This window comes from Sceloporus occidentalis, unplaced genomic scaffold, assembly GCF_023333645.1.
Source record: "Sceloporus occidentalis isolate IW3139 unplaced genomic scaffold, rSceOcc1.0.p SCAF_2, whole genome shotgun sequence".
Taxonomy (NCBI): Eukaryota; Metazoa; Chordata; class Lepidosauria; order Squamata; family Phrynosomatidae; genus Sceloporus; species Sceloporus occidentalis.
This window is the reverse complement of record NW_028316982.1, coordinates 93,712,515-93,734,685: the sequence shown is the minus strand read 5'-3', so window position 1 is coordinate 93,734,685 and position 22,171 is coordinate 93,712,515. Positions and strand designations below refer to the sequence as shown.

Below are 22,171 nucleotides of genomic sequence, written 5' to 3'. Positions count from 1 at the left end.
GTACACATAGCACTCCTACCCTCAAGAAGGAGAAAGGCTGCTTTTACCCATTAAGGGTGCCATCTCAAGTGTAAGAAATATCCATATCACTATCTGTATGCATGGAGAACTCATTTTCGTGAATGTCTACCACGTGTTCATTAGAGAAAGTGTAGTTGGGCAGATGGTTTTAGTGGTAGATGGACTTGCCTTGGAGTCCCATGACTTGCTGTGTGTGGTTTTACTGGAGGGGTCACATGTGCTTCTCTAATTTGCAAAAATAGAATGTAGAAATAAATGCTAGATTTCTGCAAGCATCACTGGGATAAGTTTTTATTGAATTCACTGATCTCATGCACAACACTAGTAACAAATGATTACCAAATGGTAGAAAGGCAGGTTTGTTCATTCTAGTTTTTAATAATGACTTTCCAAATTGTACACATGAAAATGATGGAAAGAACTTGAGAATTAGATAATGCAGATGTGGAAAACCAGTGAAACTACAGGTCTGTCCATTCACTTTTATCCACTGAGGCTTTGGATGCTTAGCTCTTGAAGTTCTTGGTCTATGGTTGGATTCACATTGCAGAAATAATCCTGTTTGACACGATTTTAACTTCCATGGCTCAGTGCTATGGAATTCTGAAAACTGTGAGACATTTAGCCTTCTCTGTCAGAGAGCTCTAGTCCTACAACAAACTGTAATTCCCTGACTCCCATAGCATTGTACCATGGCAGTTAAAGTGATGTCAAAGTGGATTATTTCTGCAGTGTGGATGCAGCGTAAACTGCACTACAAAAGAATGCTCTTTGACACTAACTGCTATGGCTCAGTGCTATGGAATCCAGGGATTTTCAGTTTGTTGTGACATCAGAGCTCTCTGACAGAGAAGGCTAAATGTCTTACAAAACTACAAACCCCATAATTACGTAGCATTGAGCCATGGTAGTTAAAGTAGTGTCAAACTACATGATTTATGCACTGCTGATTAGACCCTAGTTTTGAATCTCTTTATATTAGTGATGGAAATAAGGATTACAAATATTCAAACAATGTATGAAGACAAAAGGTTTCCTGAGTGCCAAGAAACCCAGCAAAGAGAATCATATATAGCAGAAGAGCATTGCATTTGGGGATGAAAACATGAACTAGAAACCCATGTAGGTTTTTTGTGCAGAAAGTGGCATTCTCTGCTTTTCTGTCACAAGACACAAGGTATATTTAAAGAAGATCACATTTGTGAATTATAATATTATCTATTGAACCTCCTAAACTAATGTGTAATTTGGTAATTAAATTATCCACTGGCTAAAAAGTTCTTGGCTTTTTTAAAAAAGACTTTATCAAACTGCTATTTAAATCCATATTTTGAGAGGAAATACACTTATAATAATTTTAAAATCTCTTTAAACAATGTTCTGGGGTTTGTAGTTTAATATGGCCTAAGAGCTCTCTGGCTGAGAATTCTAAATGCCCCTTCCTAAACTGCAAATCCCAGGATTCCACAGGAGGTGGCCATAGCAGTTAAATAACAGTGCTATAAAAGCATACTGTGATGATGTCCTTTGATGGGACTTACTCATAGGTAAATAGATACAGGACTGCAAAGAAATAAAGAAGGCAGTTGTTAAATGCTATAGCCTTGTACGGACTTGCTTCCATGTCAAAACATTTTTGGCCATCTATCTGTCAGAAGGTACCACAGTTTTTGAATTAATTTATGTGCATGTATTCATTCAATTATGCTTGCCCTTCTTATCAGTTCTCCCTCTAGGAAACTTGTTATCCATGCAAAACTAACTGATGCCATTTTGTTCAAATAAAGATTCAACATGTGGCTACTTTTCCTGGTGGGGTGCACAATCCAAGGAATATTATCTTCCAAAGGACTAGAACCCCCAAAAGGAACTGTGAATCCTGAAGCATACATGAACATAGTAAGTTGTAACTGTAACTGTGGTGGTGATAATGATGATTTTGCTGGTCATAACGTAGAAAATGTATAGACACTATACATGTTTTCAGTTAAATCAAACATTACAAATGATCTTCAGCACTCTAGTGAGGGATATAGGACTACTGCCTTTTATAAATTTATCTCTATTAGAAGTACCAAAGAATAAAGAGGAAAAGCAATGCTATGTCAGGAAAGGGGAGAAGGAGTGCAGAATGAATACAGGCCCATCTTAATTGATGATTTTGTTTGATATACATAATAAATACAAAAAAATAATAATAATGTAAGCACTATATGTACAGGACTCGCTTTACCGTCAGGCAGTGACTGGAATGACATGGGGGCAGTTGCAATGACTCACTTGCCTGTTACTCCACTCTTTTGGAGGGCAGGACTGCCTAAATTAGCTGGTTACCTCAGTTGCTGCAGAATGCCCCATAGACAGTGTTAAGCTAGGATCCAACAATGCACTTGCCTTTTGTAGGTGGTATGGGGGCAGGGGAGCAGATATCTTCTTCCTCAGCTCAGGCAGCAAAAGGTTTTAGAATGAGTTTGTCTGTCCCTGATGATGACATGGGAAAATCTCTATATGAGTTTATTTCCCCTTCTAAGATGTGTTTCCCATGTATAAAGGCATAACATTAAATAGCTGTCTCTTATCTTTTCAGTTCATTTTCTAATATGTTTCTTTTCTGCTTTTGAGAATTTTTTTTTAAATTAAAGAGGCTTCTACCTGGACATTGATTCATTAGCAATGGAACATTCTCAGCCATTTTAGAATTAAAATAACTAACTACGGGGCATTCTACTTTTACCAATTCTATATCAAAATATGAGCACTCCAAAGTTGGAGTGCTGAGACATTTCCTAAGCTTTCCAAAGGGGTTGTGCAGACCGCCAGATCAGGGCTGTGGCAACCGCATGCTGCAGCCCCGATAGGCCTTTGTGGCTCCTTTTTGCGTCCTGGAAAGGGTGCAATAGCAATGGCACCGCTCCTCGGTGCTACATCATGCAGACTCAGCACCAGAGGAGCGCTATGATGTGGCATGCTATGTGGTGTAGCACGCGCCATCACACTGCCCTGGGGCGGGGCTGGGCTGTGCATCATATGGATGCTACACCCTGACTCCACCCCAACCTGGCCTTTTCCACTGGTGTGCACAGCCCCCTAGTCTCCTGCCAGGAGGTTAGGATCAGAGAAGCAGTAGCTACTGCTCTTTTTTTCCTAGGTTCTCTTCTCTTGAACAGTCTCATTTCGCTTCCATTGTAAACAATTAGAAAGTGACATTTAGCTCATCTCCAAGCTGGTCTAAATCCCCCTCCCATGCATACACAGACAATATTGTAGTCATGTGAAGAAGGATTGAAAAGGCTTTGGATTCCAAATAACCAAAGCCTCCACTATTTGTCTACACCAACCAAGACGTTCAGCCATGCAACATGGAGAGAAAAGAATTGTGGATGTTTCTGTAGCAGCAGAGAGCTCAGATCTGAGTATCTGAGGTCAGAACAGAGCTTGGAACATTAGCTTTGAGAATTAATTTCAGAATGTTAACCATTAGAAGTTATGAAGTTAATTTTTACCACTAATATTAATACTAAAAATAACAGTAATACTAACACATTTTCATTTTGTTAAAAATTATTTAACTGTAGTTAATAGTTCTAACCAACCTACTGAAGCAGGTGATGGGTAGAAAACATAAGGAGGGATGGGAAGAAATGGAGAAACAGAGGAGGTTTGTGTGTGACAGGGAAAGGAACATTTCCACTTAATAATTCTAGCAATGTGTGAGCAATAATAGATATACAAAAGAAGAATAAAGAAGTTCATGTCAACTTACCCCAAATGTTAATATGCAATACAATAAGATACAACAGAAATGCAAATAAAGCAATAGAGGAGGGGAAAAAAAGGAAGTCTCAACAGACACTTTATGTATAGAAATTCTCCAACAACCTCAGCATGTGCTAATGTTGCTGAGGGGAACAATTGCCTTTCAGGCCTAAAGGTCCTGGTGTTGAAAAAAACAACTGGACTGCTTAAAAGTCTATTAAACAAGGAAGTCACTTCTCACAGATCCCATTTTATGTCAGGACATATCCCCCCCACCCCCACCGCTACTGTTCTTCCATTATTTTCTGATTGAGCTTCCCAACTGGTACAGCCAACAGATTAGCCAACCTAAGAAAAGAACTACATGTTACATTTCCTCTAATCTTAATCTTTCTTTTCCTGTGGACTTTCTGTTTTCCTGAATCTGGCAGGATAGAACTACCCACCCTAATAAATTCTAATATTCTAAAATGAGTTAAACTATTAAAGCATAGAACTGACTTTAGTGTTAATCAAGAAATCTAATGAGTTTAGTTCCACTAGAGGAAAAACTAACAATTTTTAAAATTAGTTAATTAACTAGTTGTTTCCAGGCTCTAAAATGGGATGTTTGTCTCTGGTCTTGCGTGGGATATGGGGGTCCCAGAGACGACAGAATAGTGATGTCAAGATATCTTTCTACCAAGGAAATATTTCTGTTTTCACTTCCTTCCTATCACATTTTAAATTCTAAGTTTGCAGAAAAAGAAAGAAATTTCTATTTCATATTTCCCAAGGCTCTACTAATTCTTTGTTGTTAATAATTATGGAAAAATATCTCCAGGATAATTCATCAGTAATTGAAAGGTAAGATAAAAAGATGATGGAATTAAATGTATGTGCCTCTCAACAGAGTGAGATCATCCGCCATAGAGGGTATCATGCTGAAGAATATGAAGTTGTAACACCTGATGGTTATATCCTTAGTATCAGCAGGATTCCTTATGACAGAAAACAACTCTGGAACGTATGTGAGTAAAAACCCCATCAGGACTGAAAGTTTTCTTAATTCACAGAAGATACTTTAGAAACAGTTGCTTTGCTGCCTATCAGTGGCCCTGAGGAACCTTCATAGTAAATTGCAAAGTTGTGTATCTGGACACTAGCAAGTATGTCCCAAAGTGCATCTGCACTCCCTAGCCAATGTTCCTTTGTGCATTGGTCCCTATTGTGCATTAGTCCCCATTCTATATCGGCCCCCATTGTACATTGGTCCTATTGTGCATAAGTCACTTAGCTGGCTCACCTACATAATAATATCACAGCAACTCCTTGCTAAATATCGAGGTTGCAAAACTTCTCAATTCTCTTTCCTGCTGTTCCCGGTGCACTTACAAAGATGAAAGTCCCTAACAGAATTCTGCTACTGAATGAAAATTTCTACATATTTTGGTTGGCACTTTCCTCATTTTAATGTGAACTTCATACAAAGAAGAGTTGCATTTGGTTGAGAGTAGTAACTTAGAAGCAGCCATTCATGTTAGGAACTGTGTTCGTGTATACGTTTCTAATAACACTTTCCTTTCATTACACCTAGTTACGGCTTTTCTTTCTGATAAAAGAAAACAGTAAGATCCATCAAAGCATCAAATCATGCACTAATCAGTTTTTCATATTTACATCTAGCTTTCTCTGAAATTTGTTTGGCATGCAATAATGGTAAAATCATGATATAGCTGTAGGGAAATAATTGTTTTTGTGATTCCTTTTGCAGATAGAAAACCAGTGGTGCTTTTGCAGCATGGCTTTGTTTTGGAGGGAAGCAACTGGGTTACAAATATGCACAACAATAGTCTTGGGTTCATGCTGGCAGATGCTGGGTGTGATGTCTGGATAGGGAACAACAGGGGCAACTCCTGGGCTAGAAAGCACAGAAATTTTTCAGCTGGTCAAGAACAATTTTCCAGTTACAGGTAATCAAAAAGTCTGTAGAAACCATTGGAAAAAAACACACACATTTTTTAAAAGAAGTGTTTCTACCTACTGTATTTTGCAATAGATTTACAGTACAGCTGAATAAAGCATATATTCATACACAAAGTCAGGTTACTAGTATTTCAAGTTTTCCTGTCAAAGACATTTCAAGTGCATAATTTAAAGAACTGGCATGGGATGTTTCACTCCTGAATTCAGTATATGAATGCATGGTTCAGTAACACCATGGGCCCTTGGTATCCACTGGGGTTTGGTTCCAGGACCCTCCATAGATACCAAAATCCATGGATGTTGAGGTCCTATTATGTAAAATGGTGTGGTAGAATAGTGTCTTTTTATACTATGGAAAAATCTTTTTTTTTCTTTTTGGATTTTTTGAAAAATATTTTCAAACTGTGAATGGGTGAATCCATGGGTGCAGAATCAGTAGATAGGGAGGGCCGACTGTACATAGAGAACAGCTAGTATTTAATACAGATTGAGTCTCTCTTATCTAAAATGCTTGGCACCAGAAGTGTCCCATATTTCAGATTTTGGAATATCTGTATTTGCATACACATCATGAGACATAATAAAGCCAGAAAGAGATAAAGGATCTGTGAGATGGTGGGAGGTGTGGATTCCCTCCCTATATTTGCAAGGCTTTCTGTAGTACAAGTATGTACTATGCTACTTGTGTTGTAGCTTTAAAAGTTTTGGATTTTGGAGTCATTCTAATTTTCAGAATTCCAGATAAGGGATACTCAACCTATACTAAGACAAAGGGCTCTTTCATATGGAGGAGGCAAGTGTCATTAAAACTGTAATGGATGCATTATTGGGTAATAATAGGAGTTTCTGATATTACCCAATAATGCATTCATTACACTTTATGCACAGGACACAAACGGGAGAAGCAATCTTCCTCCAATTGCGCTATTACCAGGTTTAAATCATGTTTTAATGACACTTGCCTCCCATGTGAAAAAGTTCAAAGAGAAATGACAAAGAGAACTGTGGAGTGAAATTAGTGCCAGCTCTACTTTGCAAACTCTTTATAACTTTTTACTAAGGCTGCATCCATGGTGCAGAAATAATTCAGTTTTGTTTGACACCACTTTAAGTGCCATGGCTCAATGTGATGGAATCCTTGGAACTGTAGTTTTTGAGATATTTAGGCCTCTCTCAGAGATAAGTCTGGTGCCCCACTAAACTACAAATCCCAGCCCAGTCACTAGTCTCCGTTTCTGACAACCTAGCAGTTCAAAAGAATGCAAAATGCAAGTAGATAAATAGGTACCACTTTGGTGGGGAAGTAACAGTGTTTGATGAAGTCATGCTGGCCACATGACCACTGGAGCCATCTTTGAACAACACTGGCTCTTCGGCTTAGTAACAGTTGGTTACGACTAGACATTCGTGTCAAGGGACTACCTTACCTTTACCTACTATGTATTTATTATTCATTTATAATGTTTTATTATTGCTAATTACTTTCAGGGAGAATCTTATGGATTTGAGACCATTTTCCATTTTAAGTGCAATAATAATTTGGCTAAAAGCAAGTCACTAATACAATGTCAAAGTGTCACATTTAAAGGAACAAGAAACAAGTAATGACCATTGTGTAATTTGGAAATGATGATGAGCAACACCTAATTACTTATTATTTTAAAGACAAACTGTCCAAAGTCTGTTTCTGGGCTATGCATAGCCAAGCTGAAGAACTTTGAAATCCTGCTATGGTACTGTTATTCTACATGAGAAAAGTGTCAGTAGCCTCAAACTAATATTAATAGCAAATTATAATTTATGTTGCAGTTTTGATGAAATGGCCAGATATGACCTTCCAGCAATAATCTCTTTTATTGTGGAAAAAACTCGAATCCCAAAGATTCATTTTGTTGGATTTTCTCAGGGTGCTACTCAAGGTATGTTAGGGATATCATTGTGAAATTAACAAAGCACAACAAAATTTGTATGCCACATGTACATTTACGAGATTAAGGTCCAAAACACACAGCAGAAATAATCCAGTTTGAGACTACTTTAACTGCCCTGGCTCAATGATAGAGAATTCTGGGAACTGTAGTTCTGAGAGATATTTAGCTTTCTCTGTTAGACAGCTCTAGGGCCACAATAAACTGCAATTTCCAGGATTCCCAAGCACTATACCAGGACAGCTAAAGTAGTCTCAAACTGGATTATTTCTATAGTGTTCTTTGGACCTTTATTATGACTGAAATCCTGATGAATATGGATAAAAGCTAGATACATCTCTTCTGATTTGTAGTTCCATCTGACTTTGCTTTAGAATTAGGGATGTAACTTCACTAAGTTTCTTCATGAAGAAAACAACAAGTATCCGCCCACTGTGAAGATTTTTAAAACCAAGGACTGTTTTGTTATTTTTTTCTGTGACTTTGTATTTGAAAATTTCCTTGCTGTTATCCACCTCAATCCTCAAACGGGAGAGGCGGGATACAAATAAATATTTTATTATTACTTATTAAGCAGTTTTCAAAGCTTATTCACAATTTCGGACTTATCCTGTGAAAACTTAGCACATGGTTGTTTTGCACAGAGAACAGCACAGAAAATATTTCAACAAAGAAGTATTATTTTCTGTACAGAAAATGTGGTTTCCGACACAGAAAATATTGTTTTCTACACAAATCAACCATATGCACAGAATAAACCTTCAATTATAGAAATTTCTGTGCAGGAAACAACATTTTCTTGGATAAAATGTTCTTTCTGCCTAGAATTTTTTCCCCTGCAAAGCAACTCCTGTTTTCTGTGCAGAAAATGCTGTTTTCTGTGTCTATGCCAATTATTCCAGAACAGTGAAAAACAAATATCTATGGGTAGTCAGAAATAAATTCACTTTGTTGAGTTAACATTATTCCCTAGTTCAGAGGGAACCTTTTCTTTTCTTCAAGCCTGCCAGACTAGTTCATCCTATATGGGGTCCAACTTCATACCACAATGGGTCCCAAAGAGATCTTTCTCTCTCAGCACACCCCTCATGATCCATACCTGAAGTCAGTGACATTGTCCCATCTGATTCTTGCCTTTCAATTGGGTAGGCAAGTTCCAGATAGAGGGATCACACTGTAATCACTGAAAGAAGATAACATCAGAGGAGGAAAACTTAGGAAAAGAATGGGTCCCACCAATCCAGTAATGTTGTCTGACCATGTTGTTTGGACCAAGGGGGCAATCCAATTCCCAGCATCTATCATTGACCCCATCCTTTTCCTACTCAATATGTTTTGTATTGACAAGAATGCCTGAGAAAGTGAGTTTTTTGTAGTCTAATTTAAATGATTTTTCTTAGGCTTGATTGCATTCTCATCTATGCCAGAAGTGGCTGAAAACATAAGAATGTTTCATGCCTTAGCACCATTGAGTACACTCAAGAATTCCCCAAGCCCTTTTGTGAAGCTGCTGTTCCTGCCAGATAAAATAATAAAGGTATTTGATTCGTGACTTTATTGAAACTATGGTTAATTATTTTATTCTTGCTTTTCTGAGATATATTTCAAGCATAGGACTGATTCAAACATGCATATGCAGGATTTTATTGCTTAATCTTTGAACTCTTGACAGGCATGTTGGCTCAGTCCAGAAATATGCACTTATAGACAATTTTGTTTGGTCCACATTTTTAACTGACCAACCTAATTTGTATTTCTCATATGAGTAAGCAGATAAAAATAGAGTTATCTTTGGATTGCATATTTCTCAGAATTTTGCTGTGCAACTGACCATTCATTGAAAAATCTGTTAGAAATTTCTTGGATAGAAATCTGCAAATTATTGTGAACACTGGATAAACAGGACACATGTGAAACACACACACACACACACACACACACACACAGAGAGAGAGAGATCTGTCCATCTGTGTTTGAACTTTAATTAGACGATACAAATTTTACCTGTAATGTAATGTGATGAATCATTCAAAAAAAGCAAGCAATCACTTGCAGCTCCAGACATCAAGTAATGGACCTATATGTGTGAACTGGCCAACAGTTCCTTCCTTGAAACCTTCCAGATATCCATTCTCATCTTGTTATATTCAGAATAGAGATGGTAGGAAAGATGAAGAGGGAATGACAACAGTATGGTTACTAGAAGATACCCTATGAATCTTAATTCTTAATGCTTAATGTTTATTGAATGATTGGACAATGTAGGCAAGAATCTCCCTGTTACTAGTAAACTCTGGATGGTAAAATATTATTGAAATTTAAAGAAGGAGAGGGAAAACTGTAGCTATGGGCCTTGTAAATCTCTAACACTTTTTTGCAGAGGCTTCAAAGCCCTTCATTCAGATTTCTAGGAATGCTATAAAACCTTAAAATTGCTTCCCATGATCTTAGTTTGCCATAAACTGGCTGAATAATAGCCAAAGAAAACAGGAAGAGGTTCACATTTTCAGTCCATTTACAGCTAAAAATAAAGAAATGGAGCCCAATAGGATGCGGAAAGAATTGACCCACTCCCCTCAACATTTACCCACTCCTGATTTAAAATATTTTCTCATATAGGGGTTAAATACAATTGCTCTACTGGTTGGTCTCCACATATCAAAGAGAGAAAGCAAATATGTAGATGTGTACAAGACATTCTTAAATGCAAACATTATTTGGAACAGGAATGGTGTGAGAATGCTTAAAAACCATAAGGATATATTTAGTTCAGTTCATCTTTATTGTGGTCATACACCAGCACATGTAAAAAAGAGATACAAAATAAAAGAAGGTAATAGTAAAAACAAGGTAAAACACAAGTTAAAAGCAGTATTTAAAATATCCTTTTAAAATCCAGTGTAAAATCCAGTGTGGCAGGGCAAGATTAATACTAGCCTACTGCAGAGGTCTTGCCTGTCAGATTTTAACCGCAGAATCAGGCAACAATATATATTATAGCTGGGTTGGTGTCTGAAAGCAGCAAAGAAGTGTAAATTGACTGGTGTGTCCTTGACATTTATACAGTGGAGGTGAGATAAGGCTGAGGTGGATGGCCCTATAGTATTATATGTAGATTTATAGGTCAACCCACCCAAAATCTCTGGTTCAGGTAAAACTAGAGATGTAAAAACCTTTGCTTATTTTATTTCTGCATGCTAGAGTAAAGAATTTCAGAAGCTTTTTCCCCCATTGGGTGAGATTATAAGAGCTTTTGCACTTTTTTGGCTTTGTGGTATTTTTTTTTTTTTTTTTTTTTGTAAAAAATGCATTAGCACAAAAAAAAAACCCGATTGTTTTTGCTCGTCAAACAGTGTGTTTTCTTGTGAACAAAAGTATTTCTAAGGGGCTGTACAGATTGGCATCTTTGGCCAGCCTGGGGGCGGGGTATGGCGACTATATGATGCACACTCCAACTCCACCCCTAGGCCAATGTGACACTGTGCGCCACACCACATGGCATGCAACATCACAGCACTCTAGTGCTGTGTCTACATGACACAGCGGTTGCTGCAGCCCTGATCTGGCTCTAAAAGGGACTGCTGCAGGCTGCCCCTTAGAGGCAATCTGCACAGACCCAAGGTTTTCTTTACAGCCTTAGGTAAGACACGTATGAAAGATGTAAATGTGATGAGAAACTACGTTGCCAGTTGACATGGTATGAAAATTTCTGCCCATCAAACAGGATTTTGTTTGTTCATGGGATTTCATACTTTGTTGCATAAACGCCACACAAACAGTTGAAGGATGAAGTTGCACATCACACCTTCAAAATAATAAATGAATCAGAGCTTATCCATGTTCTCATGGAAGGATCAACAAGAGGACATAACAATATGTCAATAATTTAAATTTCCCTCCCCCCTTTTCAACCTGCCTATGCTCACAAAATAGAATTTGAGCATAGAGTGTACACACTGAATGTTCTTGAAAGCCAGGCTTTCAAAAGTAGTTCTGGCACCATCTGACAGTCACCATTGACTCAAATGCTCTGGGAGGTGCCACTGGTGCCAGTGCCATTGCAACCAGAAGCCTCTTCCTCCTGCAGTTGCATTGGCAATCTGTCTTGCTGTTATAGTGTGTGAAATTTTCATGTGACGGCTCCTAGCTTTCTCTACTCTTTTGGATGGACTGATGCATGATTGGATAGAAGACGGAAAATGAACTGAGTCTAGCCATTGCAATCATACCCTCTAACATTTCACTAGGACACATAAGGCCAAGCAACATCACAGCATGATCAAGGTGGCAAACGTTATTAGTGAAGAAGAACACAGAAACTGCAAAATGCTACAGCACTTTTCTTTTGCATGACTCAACAGGGAAGGACAACATTTTGCCCCTCCACTGGCTGAATTAACTATGTGGAAACTGCTCCTTGCATTTTGAATTTAGTTTGCAGAAACTGAAGCAATCAGAGGACAAAGGGGGAAAGGAGACATTTTTAAAAGCAGCTGAAAGAATGGGATGCAAGAGGATTAACTGGGACTGTCACTGCCAAATTGGGACAGTTGGAGGGAATGTACAGTGTGACTGTGAACTAAAACAATGGTTGGAACCTGGTTTCCTTCTAATTATGGCATTTCAGTCTTCTGAGAGCAGAAGGAAGCTGGTGGCTGAATGAACACCACCACCAAAGGCAGTCAAAAATATCAGCTCCTTCTGAGATGGCTGTCAGCTGTAATTAAAATGTTCACATTTTATGTAGCTTAGGGCCTTCTCAGCTTCTAGGCTCTGGAACTCTCTTCCTAGGAAGGCCAGAAAGATCCTTCTTCGCTGTCCTTCCATTGCCAAGCAAAGGCTTGTGTGTTTTTTTAAAATTCCAATAGCTTTTGATCACTAAGGGTTTTAAAGAAAGAGTTTTTAAGTGAGTGCACTGTTTTTAAATTGCTCTTTATCATTTTTCATTGTATGTTTTAAATTGTGTTCATGTCATTGATAATTCAATTCTATTTCATTGTTGAGCTTTCAATACATTTTAACTGTAGGACATTGATTTTAATTTGTAAGCTGCCTTGAGTCTCAGACATGACATGTTACAGAGATGACCTTCCAGCAACAGCAGAACCAGAATCTATGAAACCAGCTCGACTTGAAGATACTTGTTTGTTTGGGAACACTGTTTACTGCCATAAGCACATATTGTTTTCCACTGACTTAAGTATATCTAATATTTGCTATTGACCTAATTATGTGTAATGTTGTTGGTATATCTCCAGTCTTTCTTGGGCAAGAGAGATTTTTCCCTGAGAAGTGAGATTAAGAGAAAATTCATCACTCGTATATGCAGCTCTAAAATCTACAAGAAGTTCTGCTCTTGGAGTTTGTCATTTCTTGGTGGATCTAATGAGAAAAACCTAAACATGGTATGTATAAAGTGAAATACATTTTTACTATTTCGCACATAAATGCTTAAATGTCAACTGGCCATCTCTTGATAAGAGAGCATTTAAACATAGGAAAGGTTTGCAGACTAGAAAGCTTATGAATGGAATTGAATGGTATCTTACAACTGAGAAAATCCATGTGTGAATCTTTCTGTCACCAAAAGAATATTATTAAATTACAAGATGGTGGTAGCAACAGGTTTGGGGACCTACCCCTCAGGACGATTTACAAAAGAAATGATCTTTTAAAAGAAGTTCCTTTCCTCTTAAAAAAATGAGGTGCCTGTATTGTCTTTTGCAGAGCCGCATTGATGTCTACATGTCTCATTTTCCGGATTCAACATCTATTCAAAATCTACTTCACTGGGGACAGGTAAAATGTCTGAAAGTGTCTGCCAAGTTGTGTTCAGTGAATTTTCCAGATATAATCAGTGTCCAGTGGTCCAATGTTTTAATCAGTCTGCATATCTGAATTTAAGCCCCTTCATCAATTTATGCACTTCAAGGCTCACTGTAAATGTGCAGGAATAGAAACTAGCTTGCTGCATTTTATCAGAAGTCAGAGAATAAGCTAACAATTTATAAAGTGAGTTAAAATTATTTTATTAAATAACCTCTAGTGTATGCTGAATGTACAAAGTTTACAATGTATACTTCAGCATAGCAAAGTATATAATGTATACAGCTCTCCTAAAACATATTGCTAGCTTTAATGCTGAATATTAAGAAAACCAAAATAATGACCATGGAAGACTTACATAAATCCAACCTAGATGACAAGGAAATCAAAATAGTCAAAGACTTCCCTTTGACCAAGTCAAAGACCTTGGATCAAATATTGAGCAGAACTGAGAGTGCAGTCAAGAAATAAGAAGACGACTAGGAAGGGCAGCAAAAGAGTTGCAGTGGAAGAAATAAGAAGACTGGGAAAGGCAGCAAAAGAAAATAGAAAATCAAATCATTTGAAATGTGGTGCTGGAGAAGAATGCTGAGGATACTATGGATGGCTAAAAAGATTTAAAAGAAAAAGAAAAAAAATAAGGCCTGAACTCTCCCTGGAAGCCAAGATGACTAAGTTGAGGCTGTCATACTTGGCCACATCATAAAAGGTGGAGGGCAGTAGAAAAGAAAGGAAGACCATGTGCCAAATGGTTAGACTCAATCAAAAAGGTCATGGTCCTGAGCCTGCAGGATCTGAGGCAGAGCAGTTGTGGACTGGGATGTGGCTTGGCAATGTCTCATTCATGGGGTCACCATGAGTTGATGTTGACTTGAGGGCAGTTAATGGGTACAAATAATAACAACAACAACAACAACAATAACAACAACAACAGCTTTATTTATATCCCATTTCTCTGTTACAAAGAAAACTGGAGTGGCTTTGTAGCGGCACCCTGAATGTGGAAATCCTTCCCAAGGGACTGGTTTTATCCCTTCTGAGTGTCCAATGAGCACTGAAGACTATGCGATTTCACTTTGATTCTTAAACCTAGGGTGTCTGCTCTAGCTGTTTTAAAAACTTTTTAAAAGTGTTTTGTTTTAGAATTATTTTAAAGAAAAATTTAGTGTGTTTTAATTGGTATTTTAAGTACTTCTATCCATTATGCATCAGTTTGGGGGTTCTGGTGAATCAAGAGACAATAAACAAATCCCTATAATAGATATAAATGAATAAAACAGGTAGAGATCCTGAAATGTTGCTTAGTTGACTTGGCGATTGTGTCAGAAGCTCACCAATAATGAACATCAGGGCAGGAAAACCTTTGATATTCCAAATGTTTTGGACAATTACTCACATAATTCATTATTATTAATCAAGCTGGGCAAATCTGATGGGAATTATACTACCTGGATTTTCCAAAGAAGCAAATAAATGAACATACACTTCAGTGCAAAATGCATTTAATGTCATGCCTTATTTGGCTGCACAGCTAGAATGCTATAAGACACATAAGTGAAATTAAGTTCTATGGTATTTTAGTTTAATCACTAAAACAATATGGAAGAAGCTATAGTGGACTGTTATCCTATGTTATCAGAGGACTACATTTAATGGAATGATGAATCACAATAAATTGATCATGATATTTCAGTTGTTAAGAACTCATTCTCCTTCTTCCATTCCTAGATATACAAAACAGGAAAATTCAGAGCTTTTGATTATGGAAGTGGAAACCAGGAGAAATACAATCAGGTAAGATATTTAAGCAACATATAAAACTACATGTAGATCCAGCATAAACACATGCAGCCTTCTCATTCACTTCAGTGGTAAAGGCTGCTACAGCTAAGCAAATGAATATGCACTCAGAACTACACTTTCCATAATAGAGGTGGGCAATCAGAGACTCTCCAAATATTGTTGAACTGCAGCTTCCATCATCCCTCATCACTGACTAGATTGACCAGGGCTGATGGGAAGGGTTGATGGGAGTTGCAGTCCAAAGCCACTTGAAAGAGCCATCAGTTGCCTACCTGAATCTGCACGAAAGTGAAGCAAGCAGCTTCTGCAAGTGAGGGAACTCTGATCAAGTTAAGTGCCTGTATCAATCCAATGATGCAGTGTTCAGAAATGTCCAGTTTTGATGGCTTGTTTCAGAGGTGAAGCTATGCAAGGATTTTCACCACCATATTTGTTTTCAGTAGCACAGGACAGAACTTTAAATAAATGTATATAGGTCCCAAACAGACAGCCCAAAATAAAGCTGCTTCTGGTCACTTTGGAGGTATGCTGTTTAAATGATGCATGAGTCCTAAGAAGCTGGAAGCCATGCCAAAGCCATGCTCCAGTCCTAAGGACTGGAGCACAGCTTTGGCAGAATATCTGGCCTCTTAAGATGTGTGTGTCATTTAAACAGCATACCTCCAAAGTGACCAGAAGCAGCTTTATTTTGGCCTGTCTGTTTGCGCCCATAGAGTCCTTTATGAGACTGAAAAGGTTTGCTCATATTATTTCTCTGTTAACCTAAGAGAAAATTCAGACCTGAATCATATTGGTAGTTCCAACGAGAGCAGATCCATTTAATCAATGGGATTTATATAAGTGTTGACTTAACATTCAACAACTGATGTAACAGGTCTACACAAGATTCAAGCCACAAAGACAAGAGCATAGGAAACAATTAAGCAGTAATTTAACATTTTAACATTTTCCAGGTTTAACTTAGAAAACACCTCAATTTCTTTCCTTTCCTTTTCTGTTTCTAGACTGAGCCTCCATCATATGACCTAGAACGTATGAGAGTCCCAACTACTGTATGGTATGGGGAAAAAGACTGGTTTGCTGATCCTGATAATGTCCAAGCTTTATTGTGTCGCATTCGCAATGTAGTCTTTGAAAATAGCCTATCTAATTGGACGCATTTTGACTTTCTTTGGGGACTTGATGCCCCTGACAGACTTTACAAACCACTTATTGAACTGATCAGCTTTCACCCTTAGTTGTAATTCCCCTTCCAACCTTATTATTTTGTAACTTTATTATATTGTTGTTGTTTTACAAAGGAAGACAAAGTGCAGGATATACCTTATGGCGTTGTAATATGTTTTAAACATATTTTGATTTGAAGCACAAAATGCCTGCTATGAATCATACCACATTGGCCCATCATTATGGTGAGCAGATTGTGTGAGGAGTTTAAATATTTCAAAGATTCATGGGGGAATGTGGTATATTATGTGCCTTCTGTGCACAGAAGAACATTTTTTATCTCTCCATGTGATTCATGTCAACGCAGGTTGAATTACTATCCATCAAAACATTGTCACCCCCCAGGCACAGAAACATGTCCTAATTGTAGAATATCCTCTGAGAATGCACATTGCCCTCTTTCAGCTCTGTTTTTAGTCACTCCAGGTTGGATTGCTGATATTTGGCTTGGGAAGACTGCGTTTGAAGTCTCATTTTCTTCTGAACATTTTTGGTAGATAGGATGCACTGTACAAAATTCTGTGTCTGATGCTTGCTGATGTGAGCCGCTCTGTGATATTTCGGAATTACAATAGGTTTTGATAAATCTATAAGCCTTGTTTGGATATTCAGCAGCCTGCAATGTGAATAACGTGAGAAGGGAAGGCAAGGCTGATTCCTGCTACCAGGCCTCATTACCTCCCTCCATAGATTGGAAAGGGCACTTGCCCATTGAGGAATTGCTGTATTCAAGTAGCCTCTGTGCATACGTTAGAATCAAGGTCATAGTTGTTAACTCCATTGAGCAGCCTATAGAGGGCTCCCTGACATTGAGGTTATCCTCCCACACTGGACTGCCTTCAAAGAATATTTGGAAACCACAAACAGTCCAAAATTTAGCAACATGATTGCCAACAGGGTTCATAAAAATGAGCATGTGACAGCTTACTGAAACAGTTGCACTGCCTTCCAGTTTGTTGCTCATTACTGAAAGAGCTGGTAATTGCTATAATTGAGTAAAATACAGTATGCCATTGCCACTGTATGACAACTGGTAATGCAGTGACCCAGAATTTTGGGGGCACTGAGTCATGCTTGTTTAGTGTTATTCATGGGGCAGGTGTTAATACAGTATTTGCTTTATCTAGACAAGGAGTTGTTGTTGTTTTTCCATCCTGCACCACTCAAGGGTCTTGCACCATTCAGAGCAGCCCAGGACCTTAGCTGCTGGCTACATTAGATGAAGAAAAGCTGCACATAGCAATGCTGTACTCACTGCGGGAAGAGTTGTTCCCAGTGAGCAATGCTTCATGTATTGACTAGAATAGCCTTTAGGGTGGGGTATAAATACCATAAATAAATAAATTTGGACATCCAGACCCAACCACCAGCCAAAGTGCAACCCAAAACCTTTGCTGTTGAGTAAAATAATAACCCATTCACCAGCTCAAATAGATAAGCAACACACTAATATCTCTACTCACCTGCCCATTCCTCCTAATCAACTATAACATAATGAGTAAATGCAGTGTGTGGTTCCAAGGGCCCCTAGAATAGTATAGTAATAATTACAAGTACTGAGGTTTTAATGACCCACAAATTACTTATTGACAGTAATGCTCCAAGTGATGACTTTTACAGTCCTGAATATTTTAGGACCTTGTTATTTAGAGTTGCTCCCAGATAGTTGTTGTTGTGTACCTTCATGTTTCTGACTTATGGTGAGACTAAGGCGAACCTATTGAGGGTTTTTTGGGGCAAATTTCTTCAGACGGGGTTTGCCATTGCCATTCTCTGAGGCTGAGATAGTGTGACTTGCCAAAGGCCACCAATGGGTTTCTTGACTGAGCTGGAAATCAATCCCTGGGCTCCAGAATCATAGTCCATAGACTTAAGCCACTGTGCCACTTAGATCATATTTGGAGGCATGTCCTGACAACCAGTGAGATGCATTAACTTGAGACTACAGAGTGTTTTTTGGAAGCTACACCTAAACCCTTCAAGAGAACTGCCTTTCAAAGAAAGCCCATCAAATTTCCTTACAAATGATTTTGTAGAAGTTGATTAAGAGATTACTTTTAAAGAACATTTTCATTGTATAACATTTAAGTTTTAACATTATAAATACATTTATTGCTGTTGCACTGTGCTTGTCTGCATCTTTTTGTGTTTTACAAGACTGTAAAATTGAAGATACTGTTAAATTATTAAATTATGTCATTAAATTATTTAAGAACCACCAGGGATTCAGAAATTAGGCAGGAGAGAGACAGAAAGCAAGCAGATTAATGTTGGGAGGAACAATAATATGTCAGAAAACTGGGGCCAGCAAACACAGCCCCATGCTCTCCTCACAAACTTCATCATCTGTGCAGGGCAACTGCCAAGTAAAATGCACTGATCCTATATGGGACAAGGAGGATCACACACACTATTGCACCCCACCATGTCCAACACCCACTTTTTATTGAATGGTCTAAAAATAAATCTGTGCCAAAAATCACCCCCACAATTACTTTTTTACTCCCCCTGGATTATTTTGCAAGAGACCCTTTAAAGCAGAGAGAACTGAGCCAGAGGGCCTAAATGGTCTGGTGGGGAATGTGGGGAAAATGAGGGAATGGTGCCATGTTGACCATCCCCCCCCCCTTTTTTTTTTAATGAAAAGGTGAGCCCAGTCCATCAAAAACAGACTTGAGTAACTCATGGAGTCTCTGGGCTACATTTTTCCAACCCAGTACTCTTTCTTCAGAGCTTCTTACTTTGGACAAGTTATGTGTTTACCATATCATGTGCTGTTCCATTTTGCTTGTTTTGGTTTGGTTTGCTTTATTTATAGTTGTAAATCACTGGCATTATTTTCTAAGAGCTTAAAAGGCATGTATCAGCACAAGCATATCAGATCATGTGTTAACTACATTTATGGCATGTTGTATCAATGACCAAAATAAATATATATCACAAAGGTATGTTTTTATTTATTTATTCATTCATTCATTCATTCATTCATTCATTCATTTATTCCTATTGGTTAGTGTTTTAGTTTTGGTTTTGCCACTTATTTTTGATTTTGCCTCTTTTGATTTTTGCCTCTTAGCCCGCATTAGATATTATCTTACCTTACAAGGAAACCCATCCATCCAAGTATTAGTTTTGAGGGGTTTACACAGTACGTTGGGCCAAAGAGACAGAACAGAGATGCTCAGTAGCCTTCCTGCCTTCAGCACTGGACTTGGAGGTGATGCTGCAGAACCCCTCAAATGCTAAATAGCTAGAGGTTTCAAATTAGGGTAGCAGGTGAATATCAGATGCCTACATATGTTTTTATACTAAAAGACACAAGGGAGTAACTACCTCCCAAGTATAATGTATAAATAGTGATTCACATATAAAATGGCCTTTATTAGAGTGTCATACATCACCATAATGGCCCCATCCCCTTTAACTTCAGCAGAGCCTGTAGTGGAGCTATCGAAAGGCTAGTTTCCTAGCAGTGCTGCTCATGAGGAAAGGCCTGAGAGACTTAGGCGGGTTACACACCGCCATAAGGGACGTCCTCAAGAGGTCCTAAATTTGCCTAATACGTCCGGAGGATGTACAAGATGATGGCACCCATCTACATGGGGGCCACCATGATGGCGTCACGAACACGCCGCCTCCAAATGAGGCGGCGCGGACGTGATGCCATCGCTCCGCAAAAGGGAGCTTAGTGCGCCCTTTCGACGGAGCTCCTTCCTGGTTTGCATCGCTGGTGCAGCCGTGTGAAGGCTGCACCAGCAACGCAAATCAGAAAGGGGCCAAGCGGCCCCATTCTGGAAGTCCCCGCTGCCGTTGGGGTGTCCTTGGGGCTTGAAGCTCCAAGGACACCCCTTTCCAGGCTGCGGGGAAGGGGCCTTTTGCCGCTTCCCCGTGGCCCAGAAAGCGGCGGATCAGGGCCTCAGTGGCTGCCATTCTATCCACTGAGGCCCTGATACACCAGGGAAAGGCACGCCTACAGGCCAAAGGGGCGGTCTGTAACGCGCCCCCGGGCTCAAATGTAGGCCTGGTACAGATGAGCCCGATGCGGCGTGCTGGCGCTGTGCTAGGGTTACGGGACCGCGCAGCAACTGCACAGTCCCTAACCCTAGCACGTATGGAGTGTGCAATAATGGCGGCGCCCTGTGCACACAGGCTCCGCCATTATGATGTCACAGCCATGCTGTGTCCAAATGGCACAGTGTGGGCGTGATTTGTTCACGCTACCCAGGGACACCCCTTTTCCAGGCCACAGGGAAGAGGCATTTTGCTGCCTGGAAAAGCACCAGGTTGGAGCTGCAGGGGCTGCTGGTGAGGCTGCCCTGCCTCCAAACCGGCAAGAAAAGGGGTGGCTGCAGACGCCCCTTTTCCGCTGTCTGTACCACACCAGACAGGCCAAAATAATGCTCCTTCGGGTCACTTTGGAAGTACACTGTTTAAACGACACATGCATCTTAAGAGGCCAGAAGCTGTGCCAAAGCTTAGGACTGGAACGTGGCTTTGGCAGTTTCTGGCCTCTTAAGGCACATGCAGCATTTGAACAGCATACTTCCAAAATTACCCAAAGCAGTTTTATTTTGGCCTGTCTGTTCAGGCCCATAAATGCCTCAGGAGCAGCAGAATAGGCTTCTGTCAATGTAGTACACTATAACAGAGGCCAAACTTTGGCACAGGTAGTCCAGATTGCCAAGGTCCAACAGGGCAAGCAAGAGGCTGGGCACTTAAAGGTTGACTCACCAGGTTACAGTATTTCAGGAAAGACAGAGGATCCTTGCCTGGCTCCCTGGGAACTCACAGCAATGATATCAGGGCAGCAACTCACTCCCACCAGTCCCGCACCTGCTACTTGTACATGTGATTGCTGAATACATGTGACGATGATCACAGATAAGTGCAAATATGTAGGTATGATGCAATCAACCATTTGTGGGAACAGTGAGGAAATTGCTTTTCAAATGAATGTCACTCAATGCATGCTCTCTGTAGGAATGTAACTGCAACGTATTATTGTATGTACAAGTTGAAACACTTTCATATGAATCAGGCAACATGTTCACCTATGAACAACAAAAAGAACTATGCCATAAGAGTAATTATTCCTTATCAGCTAATTATGTGTCTATTCAGTAAAACCGTAACTCTTCCATTTCTGAACATTAGTACAGACCTTAAATACGATGCCATCACCCTCACAAACAATATTCACAATATTTTTCATTCCTTAAGAATAATTTCAGGCAAGTAAGATGTTAAAAAGTAGCATGTTTTTCTTTCTTTTTTAAAAACAAAAAACCCAATGCTTTATTTACAAGGACATTCACAAATAATAATATATGACATCAGATTAACAATGTTATAATGCCTAATGGATCTACTGCCTTGTCTATACTGGCCAAAAACCCTAGACTCAGCCTGTATCCTGTGCAATGAGTCCTCATGTTGCATGCAGTGAATCTGTTTTTTTTAAGATGTTAATCTGGTTTGATGAATGAATGAAATGAATGAAATATTTATTTATATCCCATCTCTTCCATTTTGGGGATTGAGGCAGGTAACAACATTATATAGTACATAAAGATCAAACATTAAAACCCACAAAAACCCTGCCTAACCATCCCACCCAAATTTAAAATTACATAGTAGGACTTAGA

General features: G+C 39.0%; 1 protein-coding gene across 1 annotated transcript; it reads left to right on the top strand.

Annotated features, from left to right (window-relative positions):
• Positions 1-1,815: 1,815 nt before the first annotated feature.
• On the top strand, positions 1,816-16,537 carry LOC149318718 (lipase member M-like). The gene is made up of 9 exons (XM_089507861.1): positions 1,816-1,920; positions 4,670-4,787; positions 5,531-5,729; positions 7,552-7,661; positions 9,071-9,207; positions 12,929-13,075; positions 13,398-13,469; positions 15,225-15,290; positions 16,304-16,537. The coding sequence occupies exons 1-9, from the start codon at positions 1,816-1,818 to the stop codon at positions 16,535-16,537; spliced, it is 1,188 nt and encodes a 395-aa protein (XP_089363987.1).
• Positions 16,538-22,171: the final 5,634 nt, after the last annotated feature.

What these genes read in the sequence shown, in the direction of transcription:
- LOC149318718 (XM_089507861.1), top strand. Translation starts at nt 1,816, where the DNA reads ATGTGGCTACTTTTCCTGGTGGGGTGCACAATCCAAGGAATATTATCT. An exon ending in ATGAGAAAAACCTAAACATG is followed by an intron (nt 13,076 to 13,397) that starts GTATGTATAAAG and finishes TGTCTTTTGCAG; the next exon opens with AGCCGCATTGATGTCTACAT. An exon ending in ATCTACTTCACTGGGGACAG is followed by an intron (nt 13,470 to 15,224) that starts GTAAAATGTCTG and finishes TTCCATTCCTAG; the next exon opens with ATATACAAAACAGGAAAATT.